Source organism: Sciurus vulgaris, assembly GCF_902686455.1.
Source record: "Sciurus vulgaris genome assembly, chromosome: 4".
Taxonomy (NCBI): Eukaryota; Metazoa; Chordata; class Mammalia; order Rodentia; family Sciuridae; genus Sciurus; species Sciurus vulgaris.
This window is the reverse complement of record NC_136464.1, coordinates 187,346,950-187,373,361: the sequence shown is the minus strand read 5'-3', so window position 1 is coordinate 187,373,361 and position 26,412 is coordinate 187,346,950. Positions and strand designations below refer to the sequence as shown.

Sequence of the window (26,412 nt, the reverse complement as noted above, 5' to 3'; positions counted from 1 at the left end):
AGTTCAAGGGCAGTGAGATGGGACTGGGAAGTCGGGACCTTCAGAGGTGAGCAGCTGGGTGAGGGGGTCACCACTGCTCTCTGGTGGACCTGTCCCCAGAGTGGTGGTCATGATGGAGGAGCCCTGCTGTCTCTCCCTCCTGCTGTGCTTCTGTTCTCTGCCACATGATCGTGTGGCTGCCTCATCATAGATATGACTTATAAACCTTGATTCTTTTTTAAAAAATATTTTTTAGATGTTGACAGACCTTTATTTTATTCATTTATTTATATGTGGTGCTGAGACTCTAACCCAGTGCCTCCCACATCCCAGGCAAGCCCTCTACCACTGAGCCACAGGCCCTGCCCCCCTTAATTCTTATAAATAACTCAGTTGGGATTCTATACTAGCGACAGAATCCTAGTGCAGACAGTCCTTCAGGTTATAGAAGGGTTCACGTAGTGAAGAAATTCAGATCGTGCGGTAGCTTCTGGGGGGCATTTGGGTCCCACACCAGAGCCTGCCTCGTTGCCTCCCTGGGTGCTAAGTGGGAGCAGCTGTTTCTGGTGCTGGCCAGCTGGCCCACACAGGTGGAGTGGGGCAGGGGGCGACCCACCAGCACACACCTGGGCTCTGTGCTGCCCCGGGGAGCTCTTGAGTTGGCACAGGAGGGGGGGTCCACTGACACATCCCCTGCACCATTTAAGTCTGCACCAGGTGTCTGCACAACCTGTTTAAAGTGAGTAAATAGTACCAAGAGGGAGCCAAGAAAGAACAGCCCAGCGGAGGCTCTGGTCATGGCTCTGCAGCCTCCTCCTCCCGAGACCTTTGTTAAGGTGATGGAAGGGAATTCAAGTATGTGTAAAGCCAGGACCCTGAGGAGAGCAGGACAGAGGCCACCGGCAGATGGGAGGCCAGGCAGAGAAGATGAAGAGGCACTGGTCGGTCAGGCTGCGGAGTGCCCCAGGGGCTCAGATCCCCAGAAGCAGAGACTGAGGGAATGCAAGAACCATGATCACATGACCCGACTCCAGTGGGCGTCTTCGGGGCCACCTGGAACAGGTGGGCCTTTTGACAGTCAGAATGTGGCATACAGATAAGAAGTTCAGCGGAGGACTGGGATGAAGGACAGGAAGACACAGGTAAAGACAACAACTCTCAGAAATGCTGAGATGAGGTGCGTGGGGAACCCTGTGCCCAGGGGAGCCCTCAGGACCCAGCCGCGAGCCCCGGGTGCTCTGTTCCAGGGAAGTTACTACACGTAGCATGGGGACACCTGCCCGGCGGGGTGCAGGCCTCTGCCCTCCAGTGTGGCACATTTAGAGTAGTGCAGCCAACCCCACTTCCCCAGGTGAGAAGCCTGTGGAGGTCCTGGTCTGAGACAAGCCAGTCACTAGATAGGGGCATAAGTGTCACAGAGCACCGCTCGGAGGGTTGGGGAACACAGGTTGATTTGTTTATTCATTTTAAAATTTTACTTATTTTTAAATTCGCTCTAATTAGTTATACATGACAACTGAAAGCATTTTGATTCATTGTACATGACTAGAGCACAACTTTTCATTTCCCTGGTTGTACGTGATGAGTCACACCATTCGTGTAATCTTGCATGTATATAGGTAATCACAATATTAGTGGGTTAGAATTCTTGACCTTCATGGCCAAGGACCGTGCACAGAAATTCTATGGTAAGTAGTCCACAGGTAGGGAACAAAGACAGTAAAACACTTGTAAGTGTCATCACAAAGTGACTTTTTCCACAGGCAGCGATAACTCAAGTTGACTTGAGTTTTTCTCCCCAGGAGCTGTAGTTCTAAGAACTAAGCCTATGAGCTTATAGTTTAGACAAGGATTAGTTGGCATAGTGACCTAAAACTTATACTAGCATCACTAAGTGATGTAGCTACATTCCTAAAAAGTTCACAGAGTATAAGAAGAAACTTCTCAGGCATCTGTTGCATCTCTGTCCTTGAAAGTCTGTCACAGACATGTTGTCATATCAAAAGAGAGTGGTCAGTCTCCTAGAGATAGCTATTTATGACCCGAGAGATAGGGATCCATGGTTAATTAGGTTCCCTGAAGAGAAGCTGGTGGGGGGCAGGTAACACTTTCCTTAGGCACTGATTCTTTAGCATAATGCTCTTATAATTTCATTTTATAATCAAGTCTCTGCCTCATAAAGACAGTATTTAGGGCTCCAGGCATTTAACCAGAGGAGCTAGCTGAAGAGCTGACCCATGTGACCCCTTCCTGTGCCCTTTTTTAGCCAGATGCATATATATTCTACCTTAATATATATATATATATATAAATATATATATATATATATATATATTCTACCTTAAGGATGGGGTGTGTGTGCAGACAGCGTTCTGAGTCCTGGCCCTAAAGCCACTCTAAGAACACCTCTGAGAACACTCTGAGAACACTCTGAACACCTCTGGGCATCAAGCCTTTGACTCTTTGTGGGATAGGAGGGGGCCCCACTTCTGTTGGCTCCCACCAGGCTGTTAGAATAGCCATGGTCCAAACTCCTGACAGGCTGGTGTCACTTGGTGGTAGGGAGCTGGTCTGCCACAGGTAGGCCCTGGGTCCTTCCCCAGCACTGAAAAATCAGTTTCACACTTCCTAGTAAAATAGCATCCGTTCATTTAACCAGAGTTATAAAAGTATCACTTAAAAGACAAACAGGTCTTTTAAAAACCCTTAGTTCTTTCAAAACAGTTTTCTTAAGTAACCAATCCTATTAAATGACAGCAGAAAACACAATAAATCACCTCAGTAGGACAAAGTCTATTTCTGGGCCAGGTCTAGTGAATTGATAAGAACAGATCAATATCTGAGAATCCTATTGCTGAAATATAAAGAATGGGATTCTGGCTTTGTCAGTGTGTTGATGTGAGTTTTAGAAAGCCCTAGAAATGACATTTCAAATTACAACTTCAACACATGTAGCTTTTCCTTCCTGAGAGTCATCCTTCACAGACATTTGCAACCTGCTTAGGACTTCAGTTTCATCAGGCCCTTTTCCTTCCGTCACTCTGCCTTGGGGACTTGGGGCCTGGGATTTGCCACTTGCAGGGAGAACCTCCTGCATTTGGGACGACAAGTTCAGCAGCTCATCCAAGGATGGGGTGGCAAATATGGTAGTGTCATTGTACCATGATGTGTGACATATTATTCAGTGTTCTAAAGATATGTAGAATTCACAGACGTCTGATGGCTCTGGGGCAATGCTGTGAATCATGACTGTCATCATAAAAGTCTGTGTGCAATAAGAATAACCAGTCTTTTTCCTCCAGTGCTGAACTCATCAGCTCACCCCTGCTCCTGCTGCTTCAGTGCCTCAGCAGTAGGGGGTCCTTGGTCCCAGGTGCTATTTTGCATCCGCGACCCTGCTGTGTTGGTCTTCGGATGGTTAGAGTGGAGTTGCTGTGCTGTTGAGAGAGGTGCACCTTGTCTTCCAGAAGGCAGCAGTAGGTGGCGATCTCAGCCTCCGGCTTGACCTGGATGCTCTGCAGGCTTCATGGCCCTGGGCCTGGTGCTGCCCTCTGCCTGGTGCTGCCCTCTGCCTTGTCTGCAGCTCTTCCCCGGTTGAGATGCTCCAGCTGCGTGGCACAGTTCATCTCCATGTCCCTTAGACTGCTCTCTAAGCTGGCCTTCGGATTTCTTCTGAGTCCAGGTCAATCTCCAAGGACGGAGTGATGCATCTGGGTTTTGTGATTCTCACTGTGAAAGCCCCCATCTCCAGGGACTAGGAAGTGACACTGTAGTGCTCCATTCCATCTGCTGGGACCAGTACTTGTCCAGTTTCTCTGTTCTGAGCCAGCTCATCATGGTGGGCTGGATGTCTGCCACGATCTTGCTAAGATCCTGAAATTTGGGGCGTCTCCCTCCAAGGTCACCCGGAGCTGGCAATGCGAGCTTGAAGGCCTCTGCTTCCTCCTCATGGTTCTTCATGAACAGCAGCTCCTTCTGTGAGTCCGGTTCCCATCTCCAGCTGCGGCTGAGTGATACTCATGCTGCTCTCCACTGAATGGCACGAGGCCAGCTCTGTCTGACACTTGACTCTAACATCCTCAGCAACAAAAGACAAGTGTTGTCATTCTGCAGAATGATGCAGGCACTATCCACAGAATTTGCAAAGACTTATTCATGGCTCCTCAGTGACTCAATGGTCTAGAAGCAATGCCTCCATTTCTGACCTGGGGCCCTTCTTCTCCAGATGTTCCTGAATTTTGCTCTCTAGCCCCTCATTATTGGTCGCCAGGCTCCTTGCTCTGTCCAGATAGCAGGCTAGGTGGTTGTTCAGGTCTTGCACAGTCTCCTTCTTGCTCTGGATGCTACCCCTTGCCACCAGACTTCTAGCTATTCCTGCCACCACGAACCCTGACCCAGTTGCTCTGGACATTAGTGAAGTGGGACACCAAGCTGGAGCCTGAGCCCCTGGCGCCTGCGTAGACCCTGTGTTGCTGGCAGGTCAAACCCAGGGCTGGGTGACCGTACAGAGCCAGAGGCTGGTAACTTGTGGAGGAGGTGGTGGGGCAGGTGGTGAAGCTCACGGTGTCTGCAGAGGGAAGTGAGAGATCAGGACTCAGGCTTGGGTCACCAGCACACATTCTTTAGGAAATAAAAAGGAAGGTATTCTGAAATCGTTGACCTGATTTACTCAATCGCGGTTTAGGATCCGTGTTGAATAGTGATGTGCCATGCTGGCCTGCCAGACAGGAAAGGAGGTGGGATGACTGGGTGGCTGCATGGAGTGGCCAAGAATAGTCTCTTCATTTCTCAGGAGGGCAATTTGAGACAGAAGAGACAATGGCCCTGTGAGTGTGTGTTGTGTCCCTGTTGGTTCACAGCTGCCTTAAACAAACCCACATGTTCTAGGTTTGTCTACTCCAGGAACTGCCCATGGCAGTAGCCTCATGATGACTTCCTAGTGCAGCTTCTGGGGACTGGGTCAGTGTTGAACAAACAGCAGAGAACTGACAATTGTGGGCTGCTCTGCAGCAACAGCCCTGGGCAGGGTTGGGTGCCCATGAAGGAAATGGGGAAAGGGGCCACTGGGTCCCACAGCCCACTCTGTCCCATCTCTCCCCGCAGCCTGGAGGGAAAGTAAGTTAGAATGGCAGGCATTGGGTACACAGCCTTGCCACTGTATGCTATTTAGCAGAACATGGAGATGGCAAACGGGCAGCCCTGAGCCTTCCTTACGGACAGCACCAGTAGCCCAGGGGAAAGCCAGGTGTGGAAGGGCATCATGAGGAAGGCTGGAGGCATAGAAATTCTGCTAGCAAGCCGAGCAGAGGCAGGAATGGAACACCAATTCTGGATCATCACCTCTGAGGTCCTCCCTCCTCTCTCCATGCCTTAACCCCCTCAGGAATTTAAGAAAACCAATCTTTCCACCCCAAACTCTGGCACAGGGCAGGGTATAGCAGTGGAAACAGACTTGTGACCATGTGTGGGCAGCATGCTTGCCTGGTGGTGGGCACCAGGAGACTTGAGTGCATGGGCTTGCCTAACTATGAACTCTGAAAGCACATATGATTTAATTTTAGAGAACAGCTCTTTTGCACAATCAGCTCACAAATTTCTGACTATTTAATCATGAGGTCTGGCACCTTCAGCTCACCAGCAGCTCACTCTCTAGTTGAGAGTTCTAAAATCAATTTTTAGAAATTAAATAAACCAGACTAGTTAAGTGAAACTCCAGGAGAGTGTGAAATGTTGGACTGTCCTAGCTGCTTGACGAGGACTGCCTTGTATATTTTCTGTGTGGCACATGTCACTTCAGGACCTAAAATGTGGGCATTCTGTGGGTCTTTCCATGAGCAGTTTGAGCCATTCCGGAATCAACACTGGAAGCTCAGGCTCCTCTCCTTCCAGGGCTATGGCAGGAAAGTCACCCACAGGCACTGCGGGCCCAAATTCTCAGACTGCTGAATGCCACTGGTCTGAGGAAACCCTGCCTGTGTTCAAGGACCTGTGATCAGGAAGGTTCTGGAGTGGAAGACTTGAGACAGTGAGCAGCAGAGGACCAGACTGTGGCTAGGTGGAGCCTTGGCCCTGGGGCTCCCTCCCAGCTGCAGGTCCAAATCGAAGCTTCTCATCTGCAGCAAGCCTTCCTGTGATGGAACTGCCAGGGCCACAGGTCGCTCACAGGGCCTGTGGTTTCTTCTGACCTCAGCCTCCTCCCTTGACACGGGCCAAGCCCACAAAGTGCTCTGCCCTGAAAGGTGAGTAAACATAAGACCACACCCTCCCTGAACCAGGGAGGTTTCAGTTTCCCACCCAAGAGGCACAGGCTCCGAGACTGCAACAGAAACCCAAGGAGACACAAGTGAGCTGGCAGCCACCTCATGTCCTTTGCTTTTAAACATTTTTATTCCAAGATAATTGTAGAGTCGCATGCAGTTGTAAGGAATGACCGATTGTGTGGACCCTCTCCCTATTCCTCCCCAGGGGTAACGCCTTGCAGAACCGTGGTACAGGGATCACCTCCTACAGGCTGCACTGGCCTGTTGGGGTCGCACAGCTCTACACGGGCAGGTGTGCAAGTGGCATGTGAGTGCACATGTGACATGCCTGTAGCTAGACCTGCGCAGTCTGTCGTGCATGTGCGTTCATGACGATCTCTGGGCATTCTATCCATTCACGGTGGCAGGCACCTCCTTCCTGTTCTGCATGCTGACAGCCACTCATGCCTGCCTCTCTGTCAGGTTGTCCTGGAGAGTGTGGTGCAGATGGATCACACAGCAGGAACCTTGGGGATTGTCTCTCTTCTCTCAGCCTGTTCCCCTCGAACTTCTGCAAGCTGTGGGCGCTGGTGTCCTCCTCTCCATCTTGTCATGCCCGGCACTGTCTGTTAGCCACTTACCTGCTGGAGGAGAGGCAGAGAGCCGCTCCTGATTTGAGTTCCCACTATTGAAGCTGCAGTGAACACTGCTTGGTGTGCATGTCTCTTGAAGGACATGTCCCTGAAGAGGGGAGACAAATCACGAGGTGAAGTTGCAGTGTGAAGACAGGCCTCAGCCAGGCTTCCTCTGAACTGGTTCCTGAGCAAAGAAAGGGAGCTGGACTTCCCACCCAGACCTTCCTTGTGCTTGAGAGAAGGTGGAGCCTGGAGAAGACACAAGCTTCCTGGGGATGGCCTGGTCCAGGGGACACTGAGCTGTTTTCAGCTCCTCTACGCCTCATTCCCATGGTCCTGTGTGAAGCCTTCAGGTCTACCAGGTGCTTGGCTCCTCCCTGAGGCCTGTGTGAGGCCTTCAGGCCCAACTAGTCAGCAGGGTGGTGTGCAGTGTAAGGAGGGGAAAAAATGTAGCCCTGGCTCTCAGGAAAAATAACACCTAGCCAAGCTGCCACGGGGGAGCGGGGGACTCTGGTTTACTCAGGAGATCTGATCGAGGTGGTGTGCACACACTGTTGGCTAGTTCAAGTCCCCAGCCTGAGGCAGCAGTGCTGTTACAGACAGGGGAGGTCAGGGACAGTCTGTGGAGAACAGCTACGTTCATATCACGCTGCTTGAAGGGATAAAGGGTAAGCTGGGTGGTGTGCTGCATACCATGAATGTATGAAGGTGGTGTCTGCAATGGCTTTTCACACACAGAGAAAAGTCTGTGGGTCAGCCAGGGTCGACCAGTGCACCTGCCACGGCTGCTCAGGTGGGGCCCTTGAGCTCCCATCCACTCACTCACTGCCAGAAGGTCACAGTGGGGGGTGTCCTCCTCTGCAGTCCACCCTCCTCTCCCAAGCTGGAGGAGTTCCCAGGCTCCCTCCAGAGTCCGGGGTGTGATGCAGCCGAGGGCAGATGACTTAATCTCCCCAAAGTCACCCCACTAGAGAAGATGGGTTTGACTTCTCGGGGCTTCGTGTTGCTACCCCCGAGATTCTCCCTCCTTTTTCTCTCACTGTTGCAGAAGCACCAGCACCACAACCACCCAGCAGTGAGTGTGGGTTGTGTGTACCACACAGCAGAGCTGCCTGCCCCACGGCCCGAACCGCCAGAGAGTTCTGTTCTGTTCAGGGCCCATTACCACAACTGTCGCCCGCCCACTACCCAAGCCAACAGGGGCACAGAAGTGAGTCCCGGCTTGTGATCTTCTGCTTCCGGAAGGCGGAGGCATCTGCCAGGGATGGTGCTGCTTTTCTGTGGCTGGAGTGTGAGGTGCAATAGTTTGTCTGCAGTGAATACCCTGGTGCAGCTGGAGTCACTGGCAGTGTCCCCAGGTGTGGAGCCCAGGGTCCCCCTGAGCTTGCTCCCCACCCTCCAAGGCCAGCCTAACCAAAGACTCCAGTGAACTGCAGACCTGCTAGCTGGTGTGATTAAACCATGGCACCCATGCAGGAACCAAGCTGAGATGGCCAGGGCTCGCTGGGTGCTGAAGAGGCTGCATTGAGACCCAGGTGCTTTGACTGCATCTTCCAGAGCTGGCAAGGTGCACCTGGCAGCTCCATGGCAGACATGGGCAGGTGGGTATGGGTTCTGTCCTGGCACCACGGCTGCCACAGGCTTACAACTTGGTTCACTTTATGCCAATCTAATGTCACCCTTCAACATCTGTTTGGCTTGTCAGGAGCTGGACTGGTAATGTAAAGAATCCTTTGAGCTTTTCATGGTAGCATTGAGCTTTCTTCCCCAGAAAGCAATTTTGCTTTTATTTTCCATGTTGGCACCCAACTGGGTCTTCCCATCTGGGATGGCTTTTAGCCCACATGCCAAGGACTAATGGGGGCATTCTGAAACCACCAGGAATATCCACACAAACTGTGCATTCAGTGCAGTGGAGTGATCCCTTGGTAGGGCCACTGGATGTGTGGTCTCACTATGAGCCAGTCCTGGACATAGTGATTGCTGGGCCTCACAAGTTCCCACTCTAACTGAGGCACAAACTCTAGGTCTCGCAGACCTTATTGCAAACCTGTTTGTTTTACTGAAGATAATATTTGAACTCACTTTGTTTATTATGACAATTTTGTTATTGTCCCCATAGGGGCTATTTGGTCTAGGATTGCATAGTGTCTGATTTGGGCACTGCTAATATTGATCTCCCCTTAAAGAAAGGGTTTTGGAAACCTATAGGGCCACTATAAGCCTATAGGGGGAAATCTGCAATACCCCAGATCTGCACTGCTAGAAGGGAAGATACATGAACAACATGAAAAAACAAGGGAAGAAAATGATCCAAACAAATCTAGATTCTATAGTAATAGAATCCAATGACAGAATGTTAGAAGAAATGTCAGAAAAGGACTTCAGATTATACATGATTAAGATGATTCGCGAAGCAAAGGATGAGATAAGAGAGCAAATGCAGGCAATGAATGATAATACCAATAAGCTGAAAGAGCACCTGCAGGAAGCAAAAGATCATTTCAACAAAGAGATAGTGATTCTCACAAACTCTAGGTCTCTAGTAGCGATGTTGTCCAACCTGGAGTCCAATAGTCCTCAACATGGCTAAATGACCCCTTTCCCTGGTAAGTGGCCACAGGCCCTTTGGGGAAGCCCTAAGAGTACGCTCACATACACATTTTTGGGAGGTACTGTCCTAGGGACACAGTCTCTCCTCCAGTTGGTGGGCTCTGGAAGTTGGGCAAGGACAACTTTCTTTAGTCTCCTGATATCAATGCTTGATTTTCTCTGGCTTTATAAACTAAACCAAAGTCTTTTGCTGGCTGACTCCCCATCCTGCACTCTGTTCAAGTAATGTCTCTGCAGCTCTTTGCAACTGGGGCCCTTGACCACCTTCTGATCTTAGCACCCATGACAGTAACTGGACCACCTCCTTACTCATGGTTCATCACCACTGAACCTCAGTTCACTGTCAGACAAACCCCACTGCATCAAGAAGCCCAGTTCTGTGAGGGAATCTCTGCAGCATCTCACTAGAACATCCCTTGTCCCTTATCACTTTGTCAACACAGCATCCTCTGGACTTCCCTTGAAACCTTGTCAGCCCTGGGTTCTGGGTTCACAGAATGGGCCTCCTCTAGTGTGCGGCTTCTCCAAGTACTGTGGCACCTGCCTCTACTGTCTGCCAGACAGCTTGGCACTTGGTTGAATGAGGGACACTGCTTTTTAACAGCTGTGAGGGGCCATCCAGCAGATGGGCACTGGGTCCCTGTCCTGAGTGAATGCTCCCTTGGCAATGAACGCTAGCCTGATGCCCCCATGCGGGGCATTCTTCAGAACTTGTTCTGTATTCGCCCCAAGCTCGTGCTGCAGTGTGCTGGCAGATCCTCTGCAGCTCCCTCATCAGGCACTTCCCAGCTGGGTGGGTGATGCTGATCTGGTAGAGGTGATGCAGGTGGACTGCAGGCATGTCCATATTTGCAGAAGTTTCACGGGGTGTTCAGGCACAGAGCCATTACTTGCTTTTAACAGGGAGTGGTAGGACTGCTTCAGACCCAGAAGCTTTAGAGGAAACTGGGATTCCAGATTTTTTGAGTGGTTAATTCAGATGACCCTACCCCAAACCTCAGGTTCTACCTTCTTCCCATCCAGAGTCCTGACTTTGGTGGGTTGAACACTATGCTTTCTGGTCAGCTCTCTCTGTGATCCTCAGTGTTTCAGTTCTCAGGCTTCAGACCAGTGTCTCCACATGGACCCTTTGTGTGAAGCCATGATGTCACAGTCCAGATAAGCACTGTTTCCCCAGGCTTTCTGCTGTTTCCTTCCAGGATCCAGCTGGGATCCAGCTCACCAGCACCTCAGCCTGGCAGGGCCAGTGTGCCTGCTGCAGGGTGGTCCTCACTGCAGGTGGGGCAGCAGGCAACCCCACAGCACAGCCCACCTCAGTGGTTGTTTCCCAGGCTTCCTCCCTCAGGATGGGCTCCCCTGGACACAGACTCTGAAGCAGAGATCTGTGTAGAGGAGATTATGGGAAGACACTTCTGTAAGCTTGTGAGGGAAGAAGTGAGCAGAGTAACTGAACTCAGCTCAGGAGTGGATGGAAGAGTCTGTCTTAGAGGAAGGGGTTTGGATGGACAACCACAGCATCTGTTGCAGAAGCTACCAAGGCCCTGAGTGAGATGCCTAAGTGCTGGGGCAGGGGACAAGGAGACACTTCTCTCAACTTCCAAGTGAAACCGCCAGTACACACCGTGTTTGAAGGTCCCGAGATGACAACTCCGGCCAGTAAGGAGAGGTCGTGGGTGGACAGCAGAAGGCAGACAAGGCGGACCTGCAGGGTGCAGAGGTCCACATGGACCCCAGGCTTTCCTTCTACCAGTGCCAATCATCTGCTTCTCCCGCCTGATCTGTAGGTGATCATTTCTTGATAATGTTTTAGGACCTGAGGTTGGGCCAGATAAAAATCTTTTCCTTTATATTTTTATGTTTGAATTTCGCTTTTTAAATCTCAAAAACGACTTAGTCCCACGGAGCCTGGCGTTATACACAGACAGGCACATGCGACCTTCCCTTTGTCTCGTGAGCCCGGAGGAACCTGACGAGTGAGAACCCTTGCTTCGGGCTTCGAAAGCGCGTCCGGACGCTCGGGCCGACCCGCGGGGCTCGGGTCTGGGCCGAGACCGCTCCTGGAGTAGCGATCTAGGATCCAGGCCAGGCCAGTCCCCACCGCCCTGAACGCCGCGCAGTCTGTCCCTTCCGATCCCGCCTCTGAGGCCGACCCCGCCCCTCGTCGAGGTTCCGCCAATGGAAGACTGAACCTGGACTGTGGGTGGAGCAATTCAGTCCACGCCTCCTTTGGTGCTCCGGCCAATGGGGAGAGGGGGCAGGACGGAGGGTGGAGCCTCTCGCCCCCGCCCCCGCTCTCGGCCAATGGGCGGGCTCGTAGGTGGGGCCCGACAGGCCGGGCGCGGCAGGCAGAGAGTGCGGACCTGCAGCGGGGCTCGGGCTCCGCCGCCCAGATCCTCCTCTTGGGTTCGGGCCTCTTGTTCTCGGTTCTCTCAGGCTCCGCTGCTCGGGCTCCGGCCTTTCGGGCTCCGCCACCTGGATTTGCAGCTTGGACTTCTGCTGCCCCTGTCCCCTGAGGTAGCACTGCCCTGGGCCTGGCGCGCTCCGGGAGAAGCTCTGCGAGCTCCCGCGGGTGACGGGCGCGGGCACGCAGCATGGCGGTGGAGGAAGAGGGGCTCCGGGTCTTCCAGAGCGTGAGGATCAAGATCGGTGAGTGTCCTCGCTGCCGGCGCGGGGCGGGGTCTCCTTGGCCAGCCAGAGGCGTCCTCCCGGCCTGGCGCCCTCTGGGCGATGGCGTAGCCGGAGACCCGGCGGGCCGGCTCCTCGAAGTCGCCCTTCTCGCCCGGGGCCGGCCCGGGCCCGGCCAGACCGAGTTGGGCCCTGGGCTCCGCGGGACCGGCTCCCGGTCCTGTTCTGCGCCCTAGCGGTCCCGGGTCTCCCGAGCAGCGGCCGGAAGGTTAGGCACCGAGCTTCTGTCTAGACGTGCGTGAGTGTGCATGCATGCGGGGCCTGTCTGCGTGTGTCTTGTGTGCAAGAGTGCTAGGGGGTCTGTCAACGGTGTCCGTGTGTGCAGGAGTGCGCACGCGCCGGGTCTGTGTGCGTCTCTGTATGCTGTGCACACGCCAGTGGGTCTGTCCGGGTGGTTCCACGTTAGGGGTCAAATCTGCCACATCAGAATCTCCGCATCTGGCCACTGCGACTGTACGCAGAAACTTCCTTGCAGGGGTGTGTGAATGCGCCTCCACCCTTTCCCCAGGGGTTGCTGGCAGGGCGGGTTGCAGCCGGTACGTAGGCACAAGACTGTGTGTGTCTGTTGTGCTCCGTGTGCGGTGTTGGAGCCTCTGGCAGAGGGTTGCCAGGCGGGAGTCACAGGAGCCACCAGCACCTCCCCCTCCTTCCATTGAGAACCGACCGTGGGAGCTTTGGCCAGCCGGCCAGCCATTCAGGCTCTCACCCCACCCCCATAAGGCCTGACTCTGGGCAAGCAGAGCTGGGGGAAGGGAAGGGAAGCAGAGTCTGAAGTGGACTGGGAAAGGAATTCCCTGGGAAGAGGGATGAGGTTTCCTGGTTTTATCTGGAAGGGTTTGCTTTTGCTAGTGTTTTGTGTTCCGAGTGAAATGGGAGTTTGCCTCCAGATCAGGGTGGTTTTCTGGAGACCGTTGCATGTGTATCAGTGCTATAAAGGAGCTGGCTGAGAGTGTGGTTTACACTGGAGAGGAATTCTGGGGCTTCCAGGGCCATGGACTTTCTCCCCCATTGACCCCACTCCACATCCTGGCCTGTTCCCCTGTGAGAAAGGTCTGGGCACTGCAGCACCTAGCGGCTGGTGGGGTGTCAGCTGTTGATGACATTTGATGCTGCCCCAGGGATTCCAGGGACCCGGTCAGCTCACTGTTTCCTGTCGGCTTTATTTTGGTTTTCGAATCATCACTGAGACAGTTTTGTCTCTGGCTCAGACGCAGCAGATAGGATGGGGCGCCCGAGCTCTGAGCGGTGTGCACCGAGGGTTTCTCCATTCATGTGGTTGGAATCTGCTTTCAGTTTCAACTGTGCTCTACCCGAGGTGCCTCAAGTGTGCCTTCCTGACAGCAGATGGAGGCTTCTTCCTTGAAGGCAGGTTTGTTGTGGTTCCCTTCAGCCCAGATCCCAGTCTGTGCGGGGCAGGGATACCTGAGGGGCCTCGGAGAGGGTGTGGCTGGGAAGGAGCCAGGCCCTGAGACCTGAGTGCTCAGCACCGGGTGTCCAGCCCCAGTCCCAGCCCCAGCCACTGTGCATACAAGGAAGGGTTTGTTGCTGAATTAAAGAGGATTCATTTCTTTCCGGAGTGGAGCAGTAAGACAGGAGGTCAAGAAAATCCCTGAGTGTCGAAGACAGAGGTTCACTGATCTGCCTGACAGAGACTTCAGCCCATACTTAGTGTTGGGAAAGGTCTGTGTGTGCCCTCAGTGAGAAGCCTGCTTGGGAGGAAGCAGCTTTGAGGAACCTGCCCCAGAAGGCTGTCCTCCCTCCTCTTTGGTGTCCCATGTTGAAAGAGCAAGTGAAACACAAATGGCTGGAGCTCTTGTCTCTGGTTAGGAATTGGGCAGTGCTGAACTTTTAGGGAGATGGCAGTGAGGATGGACAGAGGTGCCTGAGCTCCTTCTACTCCCTGCCTGAGTGTGCTCTGGCTCCAAGAAGCCCATTTCCCTCTCCTCCTTCTCACTTGGGCCGCCTCTGCACAGATGTGTGGAAGGGGTGTAGCCCAGTGAGAGCCGGCTGGAGTCTGCAGTGACTGTGGGTGAGCTGTCCTGCTGGCCTAACACCACCAGGTCCTGGGAAAGCTGTCAGTGGAACAGGAGCAAAGAGGAGCTCCGCATGCTGCGGGTGTGCGGAGCTCCTGGGCTTCTTTGTGTAACCTCCACTGTGGCCACTCCCCGACTTGCCCTGTTCAAATGTGGGGGTTGTGATGACACTGCAGTTGCGCTTATCTCCCCTGCCTGTCTCTCTGTCTCTGTCTCCCTGTCTTTCTTTGTCTCTGTCTCTCACACACTCACCCCTGGCTGCCTCTTGGCTCTGAGTCCTTCTCCAGTCAAGTTGGCTTCCTGCCTGTGACTTGTGGGATGACCAAGGGCAAGCGTCTTCCCCTTAGTAGCCTCATTTCCCTTCTGCAGGAGGCGGGCAGTTGTCTGCTGTATCCGGTGGGAATTTACAAGGCAGTGTTTGTTAGGCTTCCTCACACTCCCCATCTCTACCCCCAAAAAGGACAGAAGAAAATTGTTTCTAAAATCGCACAAATATACAAAATTGCCACTACTGTTGCTAATAAAAAAAAAGGCAGAACATTTCTGCTGGGTGGGGAGCTTTCTTTTTTGGCATTGGACCTTGGCCTCTGTGGTTCTTAGTTTTGGAGCATGTGACAGTACTTGGTCTCGTTCAGAAGCTAATGTTGGGGAAAATGGAAGGAATCTCCCCCTTTCCCCTTCCTCTTTCTTGTTTCTTCTTCATCTTGCAGAGGGATGATGCAGAAGAAAGAGCCAAATAGAAGTATTTTATTGTAGCTATTTTGTTCCTGTCCTCCAGAATCTGTCTCTTCCCCATTTAAATTAGGGTTCAGTACACTTAGAATGTTAAGCACCGTGTCTCTGATAACAATTCCTGCTTTGTTATAGCAGTGCCTCAGCCACTTCCTTGAGGTCACTACGTTGAGGAAATGTGTAGCTGAGCTCTCCAGAGTTGGAACTGGTCGGTGGTGGAGCTGCAGAGGCAGCTTCTCTGCTGGGCAATGATGCCTGGACCCAGTGCTCCCGAGGCTTTGCACAATAGCTTTGCTACCCAAACTTTCCTTTTGCATAATATTTGCTACTTGTTTTAAAAAGTGCCATCTTGTCATGATAAGCATTCAGTAAAAAGCAAAGTTGTTTCCATTGAGCCATAAATAATTTAAAATCCTAGCCATCCCAGGATGAGAAAATCCTTTCTCTCCACAGAGGTACAGGCAGAACCAGGTCTGTGTGGGCGCATGGGTGCCAGGAAGCTGGGCTCTGTGTTGGTCTTTGCTGCTGGGCTTCCTATGACTCTCCAGCTGCTCAGGTCTTTCTCCCTGGATTTCGGTGCCTGCTGCTCCACAGGGCTGTCATGTTCTTTGCTGTAAGATTGGAACATGGCTTTGGAACAGGGCACTGGCAGTCTGAACTCAGGCCCTGCAGCTCTACCCATTCAACAAAATGTGGCCATGGCCGATGGCTTGTGCTGTGGGGGTGGGGGTAGCTGTGGCCAGGGCTTGTTTGCCTCCATCTGGCACTCTTGCTTGCCTGATGACAAACCAGATCTCACCGGAAGCAGGAGGGACCCACTGAGAGGAGAACTGGGTGGAGGTGGTCAGGCATAATGACAAGTGGGAGCGGGGAGTCCCTGGTCTGGCCTCCTTGACTGTTCAGTGGTAAGGAGGCTGCAGGTGAAGCCCCAGGCCATTGGCTGGATGCTCAGGGCTCCAGATCCATCTCTGCCTGAAGTGAGGCAGTTGGCATACTGAGTTCCACAGGGGCAGAAACACATCATCCCAGGGTTCTTGTGGGGATCAGAACTGGCGATGGCCCTGAGGGAGGGGGCAGGTCTGCTGGGATAGGTTTTGTAGCAGCATCTTTATGCGGCCAAGGCTAGGCTCAGAGAAGAGGTGGTTTGTGAATCCAGGAAGTGGCCTTAGTAATACTGGAGCTTCCCTGAGTGTCTGAGTATAAGGGGGTGTCATGCTAGCCACCCGGTCCCTGGCGTCAGGGATTTTAGATTCTCTTGAGTTCTGTGATGCTAAAATTAACTTGGATATTCCATTAACCGAGCTCAGTTAAGCTGCCCATACTATTTTTAACTGCCAAGGACTGTGTATAACTGAGCCGTACCTGCAGAAGCTGCAGAGTCTCAGGGCCAGGGTGGCTTTGACCTGTGGCTGCAGATTTTGCCTGGGAGGAGGTTGGGTTTGCTGTGTTTTGCAGGGCGGTGGTGGAGATTTTAAGAAACTTGTATATATCATCTCATTTATTGAAGTCCTCAAAACTTCACAATGTTGAAGTAGCCTGACCAAAGATGCTGGCCCTTGGGCTGAGCCGAAGTCTGTGTATCCTTTGGAGTCTTCCTCTCAATAATGTCGGTGTAGCAGGCTGTTTGCTTTCTTGTGATCTTGGACTTAAACAGGGGGCAGTGGAGGATGGTAAAGGAGAAGTGGCAACTGCAGAGGCGAGGCCAAAAGCATTGGAGGGCCAGAAGGGGCCACTGGTCCTTGTGTGTGGACAGCAGGTGGAGTGCTGGCTGGGAGCTCTGAGAGCCTCAGACAAACTAGTGCAGGGAGCTGAAGGGAGAGGTAGGGCCCCTGGCCACCCAGCCAGCCAGCACTCTGGAAGGTAGGCTCAGCTGGAGGCCCTGATGTGACCTGTGGACATTCTCATGTCAATGGAGTAGGACATTTGCAGGGGACAATTTGATTAGGGTCTCTGGAGCTGGTGAGGCATTTGAAACCACCCGGGCACTTAGTGAAGAAGCTGCATCTTGCCAAAGCTGTTGAATATCACCTGTTAGGGCAGCATGTTGTGTTCCAAACGGACGACGGCTAGACTCAACCCGAGTGCAGTGGGAGCTGCTGGTTGTGTTCACAGATTCAAAGTGTCCTTGGAGGAGGGATGTGACTTGCTGGTTGGGAGCTCTGGAGCCACTAACCAACTTGGAGGCAGAACCCAGGATAGAGTGCCTCATTCGTTTCTCCATGATTCCGTGATTTTAGAAGATTCCTAGTCCCTGCGGCCCTTGGTTTCTTCATGTGTCAAAGTAGTGTAGCATATGTCTGGGGAGATTTTAATGACAACTCTGATCTTCATAGACAGAAGGTGCTTTTTCTAGTATAAGTTGAAGCTATTTATTCTGTTAATTTTGTAACAAACTGGCACTCCATCTAAGCAAATGCAAAACCAACTGCAGTGCTTTAGGGAGGGAGACACTGAGACCTGGAGAGCCGCTGGGGAGGTGCCTTGCACCTGCTCCAGGCCTGCTGATGTAGGGGCCACTTAGGGTGGATGGTTTGACTGGAGTTACCCTGAGGCAAATGCTCAGGCCTGGGGTGGGGCAGGTGGGCACGCAGGTGGGTCATGAAGGGGCTTTGGTGTCTGTCCTGCAGGTACATGCAAGGTAAGAGTGCCAAGTACCATCATGGGTGCTGGACCTGGGAGGGACCTCAGGGGTCAGCTGGCCTCTGCAGCTGTGTTCAGCGTTGGGAGGTGCTCGGCAAGCCAGAACATTCTCCTTCGATCATGTGTTGGAAGTGATACACAGAACTTTCTCCTGTAACAGCACCTGAGCAGTGACTGGATGAACACACAGCCAGGGGATGGGACAGGGGCCTGCTCTGGGCCTACCATGTGGCCTCTGAGAACTGGTGAAGCCACAGCCAGGCTGGGCCAGGCAACATAGGGACGGCAGGAGCAGCCAGCTTCAGCTTCCCTGTTAGGTCCCACTGCTGTCTCTGTTCACTGTTGGGAGGCCATACAGAGGAATTCCCTAATTGTCAAGTCCCTCCTGACCCGGGGTCCCTTACTCATGCCCCAGAGCCCCCCTTTGGCTTAGTCTGAAGTTCTTTTCTTTTTCAGCTCCTTCTGAGGAAGGAGATTTCCATTCTTTATGGCTCTGTGGTCCCTCCTCTGGTTCTATCCACTCCTGGAGGGTCTGCTTTGATTTCATGGGCCTCTCTGCCTTTCTGCTGCCTGGCATCCGACCTGAGCAACAGAGCCCCCGCACGGCTGAGGCCTTGCAAATGCCCGTGGATGCTGTGATGTGTTGTAAGGACTCGTGTTTTCCCTCCTGCTCATCCTGCTCGGAGGAGTGAGGTGTCCTTCCCAGTGTCACACTCACAAAAAGCTGTGGCTGCACCCAGGGCTGCTGCACTTCCTGCGAGAACCTCTGGCTGCCAGGCCCAGGCATCTTGGTGTTCACAGTGGTGGTCATGCTCCCAAGTTGCTCCCTCAGACAGGAGCACTGGCTTCTGAGGCCCCTTTCCCTCACACCTTACAGGCAGCCAACCGGGCTTAATCAGGAGAGCTTCACGTTGACCTGCACTCCTGGCTCAAGGCAGCTGGAGTGCAGAGGCCAGGGCTTGGCATCGGGTGACACACTGGATGCCTGCAGGCAGGGTCACAGGGCATAGTGGCCCTGGGAGGCCATGCCCTCTCTCCTTGAACCTGACAGCCGGCTTCCTCCTTTGGCATCTTTCTTCTCCTGGAGGCCAGATGCACCAGGAGAGGAAGGCATGGTTCTGTGGCAGGAGGCAGGGAGAGTGGGGCAGGCACTTGGGGGGTCAGCCCAAGCCTTCTGGGCATCTGCTTTGTTTTGACTCTGACTGGACTGGTTTTCTCCGAGGTCCAGGTCAGACTGGGACACAGTGTTGTTAGAGAGAACCCGGAACAGGGGCTGGTTCCCAAAAGCTCACTGTACAGACCCCAGAGCCCTTAGCCAGGCTGGATTCTTGTTCAGAGTCGGGTTGGAATGTTGGTTTTCCAGTGGCCTTTGGGATAAGTCTGAGTTGGGGAATTCCAGACCCTCTGGGCTACAGCTGCCAAACAGCCTTCTCCGGAAGCCCTGCAGGGTGCATGGGGCTGACCATGCAAGGCTAGGGTCCTGGGAAAGCTCTGCCACCACAGGATCTGGAAAGAGCACTGCCCTCTTTCCCACCTGGCCTCCCAGACTCCCCCTGCTACATCTGAGGGTTTGCACTGGATCTTTGTGTGTAAGATGGTACTGGAGGTGGAGTCCCTGGCCCAGCACACCTCAGCTGATCTCTGCAGACAGGCTGTGGTTTTGTGCCCAGTCCACAAGCCTGACCCTGGGCTGGCCACAGAGAGGAGAGGAGCAGACCCCTGCCCTGAGGCAGAGGGACAGCAAAGGTGCCTGCTTGTGAGTCCAGGACTGTCAGTGTGCTCCAGGTGCAGTGGTAACATTCACAGCTGCACTCAGTTCTTAACCTGGGACCACACCACAGGGTGTAGCTTAGGGGTGCGTGCTAGGGGCAGGAACTCTGTCCCATGCTCACAGGGTGCCCTGTCAGTGTGCACACCCAGGAATGGCCCTGGACGCATGCACCCTCAGGCATCACCCAGAGCCAGGAGGGCAGCTCATCTGTTTTTCTTTTTTGGGAGGTATCCTCCTGTGAGGTGCCTGCAAGCATGCTCACATGTGCACACACATCCACAGATGCATACAGTGCAGTACACACACACACCGCACATGTACGGACACACGGATGTGTACACACGTGTATACACGTGCACACACAGTGCATACGCATGGTCACACAGCATGTCTACACAGTACAGTGCACACTCAGGCATGTGCACATACAGGAATACTTGCATGCATGTGCATGTGTGTGCACACCCTGGGGCCCTGGAGGAGCAGAGGTGCATGACCCCGCTGCACAGCATTGCAGCTGGGCTGGGGCTTAAGGGAGGCTCACCGCAGCTCCCACTGCCTTCCTCTTTTCTGAGATCCACGGCCATAGGGAGTCATTTAGTGCTGCATAAGATTTGCAGAGTTTAAAATGGCTCCTGCCTTCTTCCCAACAGAGCTGGGACTACAAACACTCTCTAGTTTCATGGTCTGACACCCCAAGCTCCGAGTGTGTACTGGAAGCATCTGGGGTCTGAGAGCCCTGCGGGTGCTCAACCCTGCTCAGGATCTCTGTGCTGGGGGCACTTCCCTTCCACCTTCCAGGACTCAAGGTCTTTCCCTACAGTTGCTTCTGAGTTTTAAGTGTTTCATGTTTGTGTTACACGTTTGTGTAGCACATTTTTAGACTCACGGGCTGGTCTCCCCCGTTGGTTTCTGATCTGTCCTCTAGATGACCATAAGTTGGTAGGTGCCCACGTCTAGCCCCAGTATGCTGGGCTGTGTGCTGGGGAAACCACATGGAATTCCAACAAGTCGGATGCTATCCAAGAGTAGCCCGAGCCCTCTTAGCTCTGTGCAGACTTTGATGTTAGAGATGTAACCAGTAAGAAGTGACTGGAACTGACCCCAGCAGTACAAACCATAGCCTACTGGTCAGGAGTGGCAGGTGAGTGACTGGCCACAGGTGTTTTGGTGACAAAAGTCCTCCCTTGGTGACTTTGGGGCAGGCTGGTGGGAAGTTCCTGCCAAATCGTTTTAGGTCAGAGCTTGTTTGTGCAGAGCTGGAGGCTCAGTGAAGGGGAGGACAAGGCCCTGCAGGCCACGGGCTCTCCACGCTGCCAGTACACGCCCGCCGTGCTCTGTGCTGCAATGATGTGTAGTGTCTCCCTCGAGGGGCTGTAGGCAGTGCTGAGGCCTCACGGGGCTGACCCCCAGCTGGCCCCATCTGTCTGGAAGCTGTGGCATTCCTTTTATTCTTGGTCATTTCCTGCCCCACGCAGTTCTGCCTGCAGTATATGGAGAGTTTCTCAGAAATAAAGGGTCCTGTGGAAGATAAACCACTTTCCCTGTGTTCTGCCAAGGGGCTTGATTTTAAGATCATCCTGTTTCATGAGCGTATTTCTGTGTTTTCTCCAGGGAAGCCTCTGGTAGCTGCCCTTGAGTCAGGGTTTTTGTTGTTGTTTTTGAGGACATACCACTGACTTCAGTGGGAGGCCAGGTTTCTGGGAGCTGGTCTGCCAGTCATCCCTGCACCCTTCTCACGGAGTCCCCAGAGTTGGCTCGTGCTGCAGAGACCCTGAATTCTTGCTGGCCAAGGCACTCGTGGGAGTGGCCTGCTTATAGACGCCATGCTTCAGAACTACCTGGAAACCTGCTTGCTGTCATGTGGGAAATGATGTAGGCGGGGTAGGTGTGCCCATGGCTCCGTGCTGCCAGGGTTGGGGTGGCTAGAAGGGGTTGGAGCTTGGAATGTGGGGTGAATGGCTTTTAAGGTCACCATGCATGGCAAAGGCCGTTAGCTTCACTGGACGTGTTAATCACAGATCCCTGGTGGGGTGTTTAGTTTTCAAAGGCTTCCCTTTGAGTGGGGACTGGAGTCTGGTGGGGGTCTGGGGATCACCACAGCTTCCTGCTGGCCTCAGGCTGCCCTGAGCTGGGGGCTGCAGGTGTGAGGGAGGTAGGCCTCACAGTCCCAGACTCCACAGACCACAGAGGTGAGAAAAGCCGGTTTGCATGGCCACACTTTCATGGGGTAGGGCTGGGTGTGCTCAGGTTCCTGAGAAGGGAGCTCTCCTTTGTGCTGAGGAAAATGGGAATGGGGAAGGGGGCTGCGAGCAGTCGGGGTGCACACAACACAAGGCTCCTTCCCTGCACCTGTACACGTGACATGCACACTCGCAGGATGCACATACATGTATGTACATACCACATGTGATGTTTCCCAAATCTGGAATTTCCACAAGTCTTAAGAACTGTATCTTCAGAATTAATTTTTGACTTTATAAAATGGCCACTTCTGAATAAGAGCACAGTTCACCATTAAAAATAAGTACCTCCTCCAAGGCGTAGTGCTCCCTCAGCGCGGTGGCTCTGAGGAAGGGGCACCAGCTCCTTCCCAGCAGCATGATGGCCTGACTCAAAGCAGAAGCAGGAGGGCTGGCAGTAGGACTGCAAGTTGACTGGTGGCACCACAGGATGCTGCTTCATGTTCTCTGCAAGTCCGAAGCACAGTGACCGCAGGTCAAGCAGGGTAGGCTCAGCTCAGGAGTGCTCAGGGATCACCTCTGGGCCAGGGACACACACCTGTGTTCTGACCTCAGTCTTCCCCCTTCCACGGTGCTGCTCAGGTTATAGAGTCCTCACTATCATAAGAGCAAGTGAAGGGTGACACAGGACGGTGGTCCTCAGAGCAGGCACCAGGGAAAAGCTCAGAGGGTGGCAGGACTCCTGGGAGATGCTCACCCCTCCCGAGGGTCCTCCTGACGTCTGGGCCCCTGAGGGTCCTCCTGATGTCTGGGCTGAGGGTCCTCCTGATGCTTGCCCCCACAAGGGTCCTCCTGATGTCTGGGCTGAGGGTCTTCCTGATGTCTGGGCCCCTGAGGGTCCTCCTGATGTCTGGGCTGAGGGTCCTCCTGATGTCTGGGCCCCTGAGGGTCCTCCTGATGTCTGGGCCCCTGAGGGTCCTCCTGATGTCTGGGCTGAGGGTCCTCCTGATGTCTGGGCCCCTGAGGGTCCTCCTGATGTCTGGGCCCCTGAGGGTCTTCCTGATGTCTGGGCCCCTGAGGGTTCTCCTGATGTCTGGGCCCCTGAGGGTCCTCCTGATGTCTGGGCCCCTGAGGGTTCTCCTGATGTCTGGGCCCCTGAGGGTCCTCCTGATGTCTGGGCCCCTGAGGGTTCTCCTGATGTCTGGGCTGAGGGTCCTCCTGATGTCTGGGCCCCTGAGGGTCCTCCTGATGTCTGGGCCCCTGAGGGTCCTCCTGATGTATGGGCTGAGGGTCCTCCTGATGTCTGGGCCCCTGAGGGTCCTCCTGATGTCTGGGCCCCTGAGGGTCCTCCTGATGTCTGGGCCCCTGAGGGTTCTCCTGATGTCTGGGCCCCTGAGGGTCCTCCTGATGCCTGCCCCCACAAGGGTCCTCCTGATGCCTGCCCCCACAAGGGTCCTCCTGATGTCTGGGCTGAGGGTCCTCCTGATGCCTGCCCCCACAAGGGTCCTTCTGATGCTGGGCTCCCTCAGGGCCTCAGCTTCCTGGCCAGGGGCAGCTACAGCCACAGGACCCCTCACCCTCAGCATCCTGGCATTGTTGCACATCCCTAGGAAGTTACTTTTCTTTCAAGAACTCCAGAAAAACCAGGAAGAGAGGCCCCTGGGTGTCCTGTAGGCTTCTGTCCTTAAGTGCCTGGTGAGCCTCACCTGGGTCTGAGAGCTAAGGGCCTTCCGACAGCAGGGTGGCCTGCTACTTGCTGTGGTGTGCTGCACCAGCTGGTCCAGGGGAGCACGTGCAGATGAACGCCTTTTCTGAAATGCAGAGGTTTGGGAACAGGCAGTGTTGTCCCCTTATTACATTCAGCAGTGGTTGGGGACTCTTTTTGGTGGTTGAGGGGTGGCACTGACCCACTAGGACAATGGAGGGTGCTGTCCAACACCCACAATGCACAGGGCCCCCACGGATGAGCCACACAGGTTGTGAGTGGTGCAGCGGATGGGAAGCCTTTGTGAGTTCTCGAATGGCACATGGCAGGGAGAGAAGAGGTGTGGACCTTGTTGGACACCTGTGCTACCCAGGTGTGTCTGACTCCAGGTCTTGCTTCTCTTCAGGACTGTGATCTTGGAGAGCTGTCTGTCACATTTTGGGGGCAGAGAGCAAGTGAATCTCTGCACATCTGCTGATGAAGGTGGGTGGCATAGTTGCATGGTTCTGCCCAGCCTTCTGTCGACCCAAATGTCCAGGCCCTGGGGCCAAGGGGCAGTGGGACACTGGGGGCCAGGAGGTCTGGGTGGACCCAGCTCTGCAGTTCACCAACTGCATGTCCTGTGTTAGGTCACTTGACCTCTCTGCCTTAGTTTTAGTGCCATAAAACCAGGGTGGTGATGATAGTCCCTTTCTAGGGTGGCAGGAGGGTGGTGGCTCAATGCCCATGACCTGCTTGTCCCTGTGAGCACAGACCTGTCTTACCCAAGTGCTGCTGCTCTCTTTGTAGGAGCTCAACAAGGCTTGGGGAGTGCCAGGACCTGCTCAAGCTCAAGGCTCTTTTCGGGGAGCTACAGACTGGGTTTATGACTGTAGAAAGGCTCTTCATGGGAATGTGAGTTTTCTTGATGAGTGTTGGCAGTGTGTATGGGCTGGGCCAGGCAGGCATCAGTGGGGGCCAGCACGCTGTGGTGTCCAGCTGCTGGCCTGGTTACCTGCATACCACACAGGCCTTGGGTTCCCACTTGTTCCATCAGGGTGGTGACAGGCTTCACAAGGTCCCCGAATGTCACCAGCCTCCAAGCTGCAACTTTCTCTGAGAGAGCTCAGGATTCCTCCCTAGAGTTCTGGTTATGACTTACAGTGAAATAGCGGCCAATCTGTTATGCCAAACGTGTCTGGCAGGAAGGTCTGTCATAACAACATATCCCAGGACAGGAGATGTGGTGGTCACATATCCTGGGAGCTGCAGAGGTGTTGTGAAGTCCTTAGTCTGTTACAGACGGGCCTGACCAAGATTGTGAGTCTGTGGTAAAGGAGCAGGATGGGGCTGCTCACCTGCTGGGCAGGCCCAGGCTCTGAGCCTGCCTCCTGCAGGGCTCTCGTGGCGGGAAGTAGGTGTGTTCCGAGTGGCGGTGTTGATGACCCAGGGTTGTGTGTTGCACGTTTGGTCTCCAGAGGGGCACTCTTGGGGATGGTGGGGCCTTTGGGAGGTTCTGGGGGAGGGCTGTAGGTCCCTGGGATGTGCTCTTGAAAGGGACAGTGGGACCCTAGCCCCTTTCCTCATCCAGCTGGCCAGTGTGAGGTGAATGGCTTTGCTCCACCACATACTCCCACTGTGCTGAGCCACCATAGGCTCAAAGCAGTGGGGCCAACTGACCACGGACCGGAACCTCCAGAATGTGAGCGGATAACCCTTTTCTCTATGTGGATTATCTCAGGCATTTTTTACAGCAGCAGAATGCTAACTCATAGGGCATGAGTGGTTCCATGGACAGTTTTGTAACCCACAGGAAGTGCTCTTGGGATGCCCCAGCTCAGAGCCAGTGCTGCTTGTTGCCCAGAGTACAGCCTCCAGGGTGGCTTGCCCTGCTGTCAGTCATCAGGGTTGTTCATCTGCTGAACCCACATCAACACAGCTCACCAGGTGGTGCAGCTGGGAGACCCCTGGTGCTCTGCTCCGTGGTGGCACCAGGCAGCTGGCACTTCCCTGGAGGGTGGGCATGGAAGTCATGAATCAGCCCTGCAAGGGAAGCATCAGGAGATGAGGTGTTTTCTGATTCCAGCCTGTCCATGGGAATCTCCCTTCCAGTCCAGGTCTGCCACTGCTTGCAACAATGGACACCAGAAATACTGGAATCTCCCTGCCTCATCCCTTTCCTCTCTCTTGGTGGGTATGGAAATGGGAATGCCTACAAATGGCCACCAGAGCAGGGCTGTAGTGAGGATGCCTCCTGGCCCTTAGGTGGACACCAGAATCTGGCTTAAACTTCTCTAAGGAGTAAGAGTGAGCAAAGGTTGGTAGAGAAGGGAGAGAAACAAGTTACTGTGGCAACTCAACTCAGTACACACCAGGGTGAACTGGTCTGGGCCTGGGCTATAGAAAGACCATAAGAACAGGCATCAGCTACCTGAGGGTCAGACAAGGTCTGGGTCATGGTGTACGTCTAGCCAGTGAACGGCAAGAGCTCGCTCTGGCCGTCAGGGCTGGGAAATGCTGATTAAGTGACTGGCCTGTCCTTAGCCCCTGCTCCCCCTCAGACCTGCAAGTCAGAGATGCCCCAGAGCCTGTTCCAAAATAGATCTGGACTCAAATCTAATAAAGGAAACCTCAGGAAATCCAGAATACAAGGCACAGGACCAAAGGAAGTCCATTTTAAGCTCCGTAGATAAATTTGCAGTCTAACTTTCTAACAGAGAGTGCAGACTGTCCTGCTTGGTTACAGTCCCTGGCATCGAACTCAGTGTCTGCTTGGGACTTGGAAGTGCACAATGGTGGAGACCAAGGAGCATGGGCCAAGCCCCTGACCTCAAACCTCCCATGCCACAGCTTGGGTGGCAGCACTGCTCTCAATGGAAGCTTGTCAGGAGCAACTGGCCCCTGCACAGCACTGACCATTGACCTACCTTGTGTCCTTTGGTCCACTGTCAGCCTCACTGCAGGGACAGGCCACTCCTAGTGCTGAGCTACTCTTACTCCATTCCTGTCGAGCAGGAGCCCTCTGATCCCAGAGGTCCACAGAGAAGTGCCCCTGCTTGAGGCTGGCCTAGAGACATAATGATGTGGCCAAGCAGAAGACCTTGCCTGGGGTAGCCACCATCCTTGAATGACTGCAGGGAGGAGAGCTCCAGGTTGGGGGTATAGGACTTTGACACGTTGTCCCATAGATCCCCACAGCCCGAGAGCCTCTCTAGGCA

General features: G+C 53.8%; 1 protein-coding gene across 2 annotated transcripts in view; it reads left to right on the top strand.

Moving 5' to 3' along the window:
* Positions 1-11,797: 11,797 nt before the first annotated feature.
* Positions 11,798-26,412, top strand: part of RASA3 (RAS p21 protein activator 3) — a 75,887-nt gene continuing 61,272 nt past the window's right edge. For both annotated transcript variants that reach the window (XM_079137427.1, XM_079137428.1), the window contains exon 1: positions 11,798-12,112. In XM_079137427.1, coding sequence (XP_078993553.1) covers positions 12,058-12,112 — 55 coding nt within the window. In that variant the 5' untranslated portion in view covers positions 11,798-12,057. The remainder of the gene's footprint in view (positions 12,113-26,412) is intronic.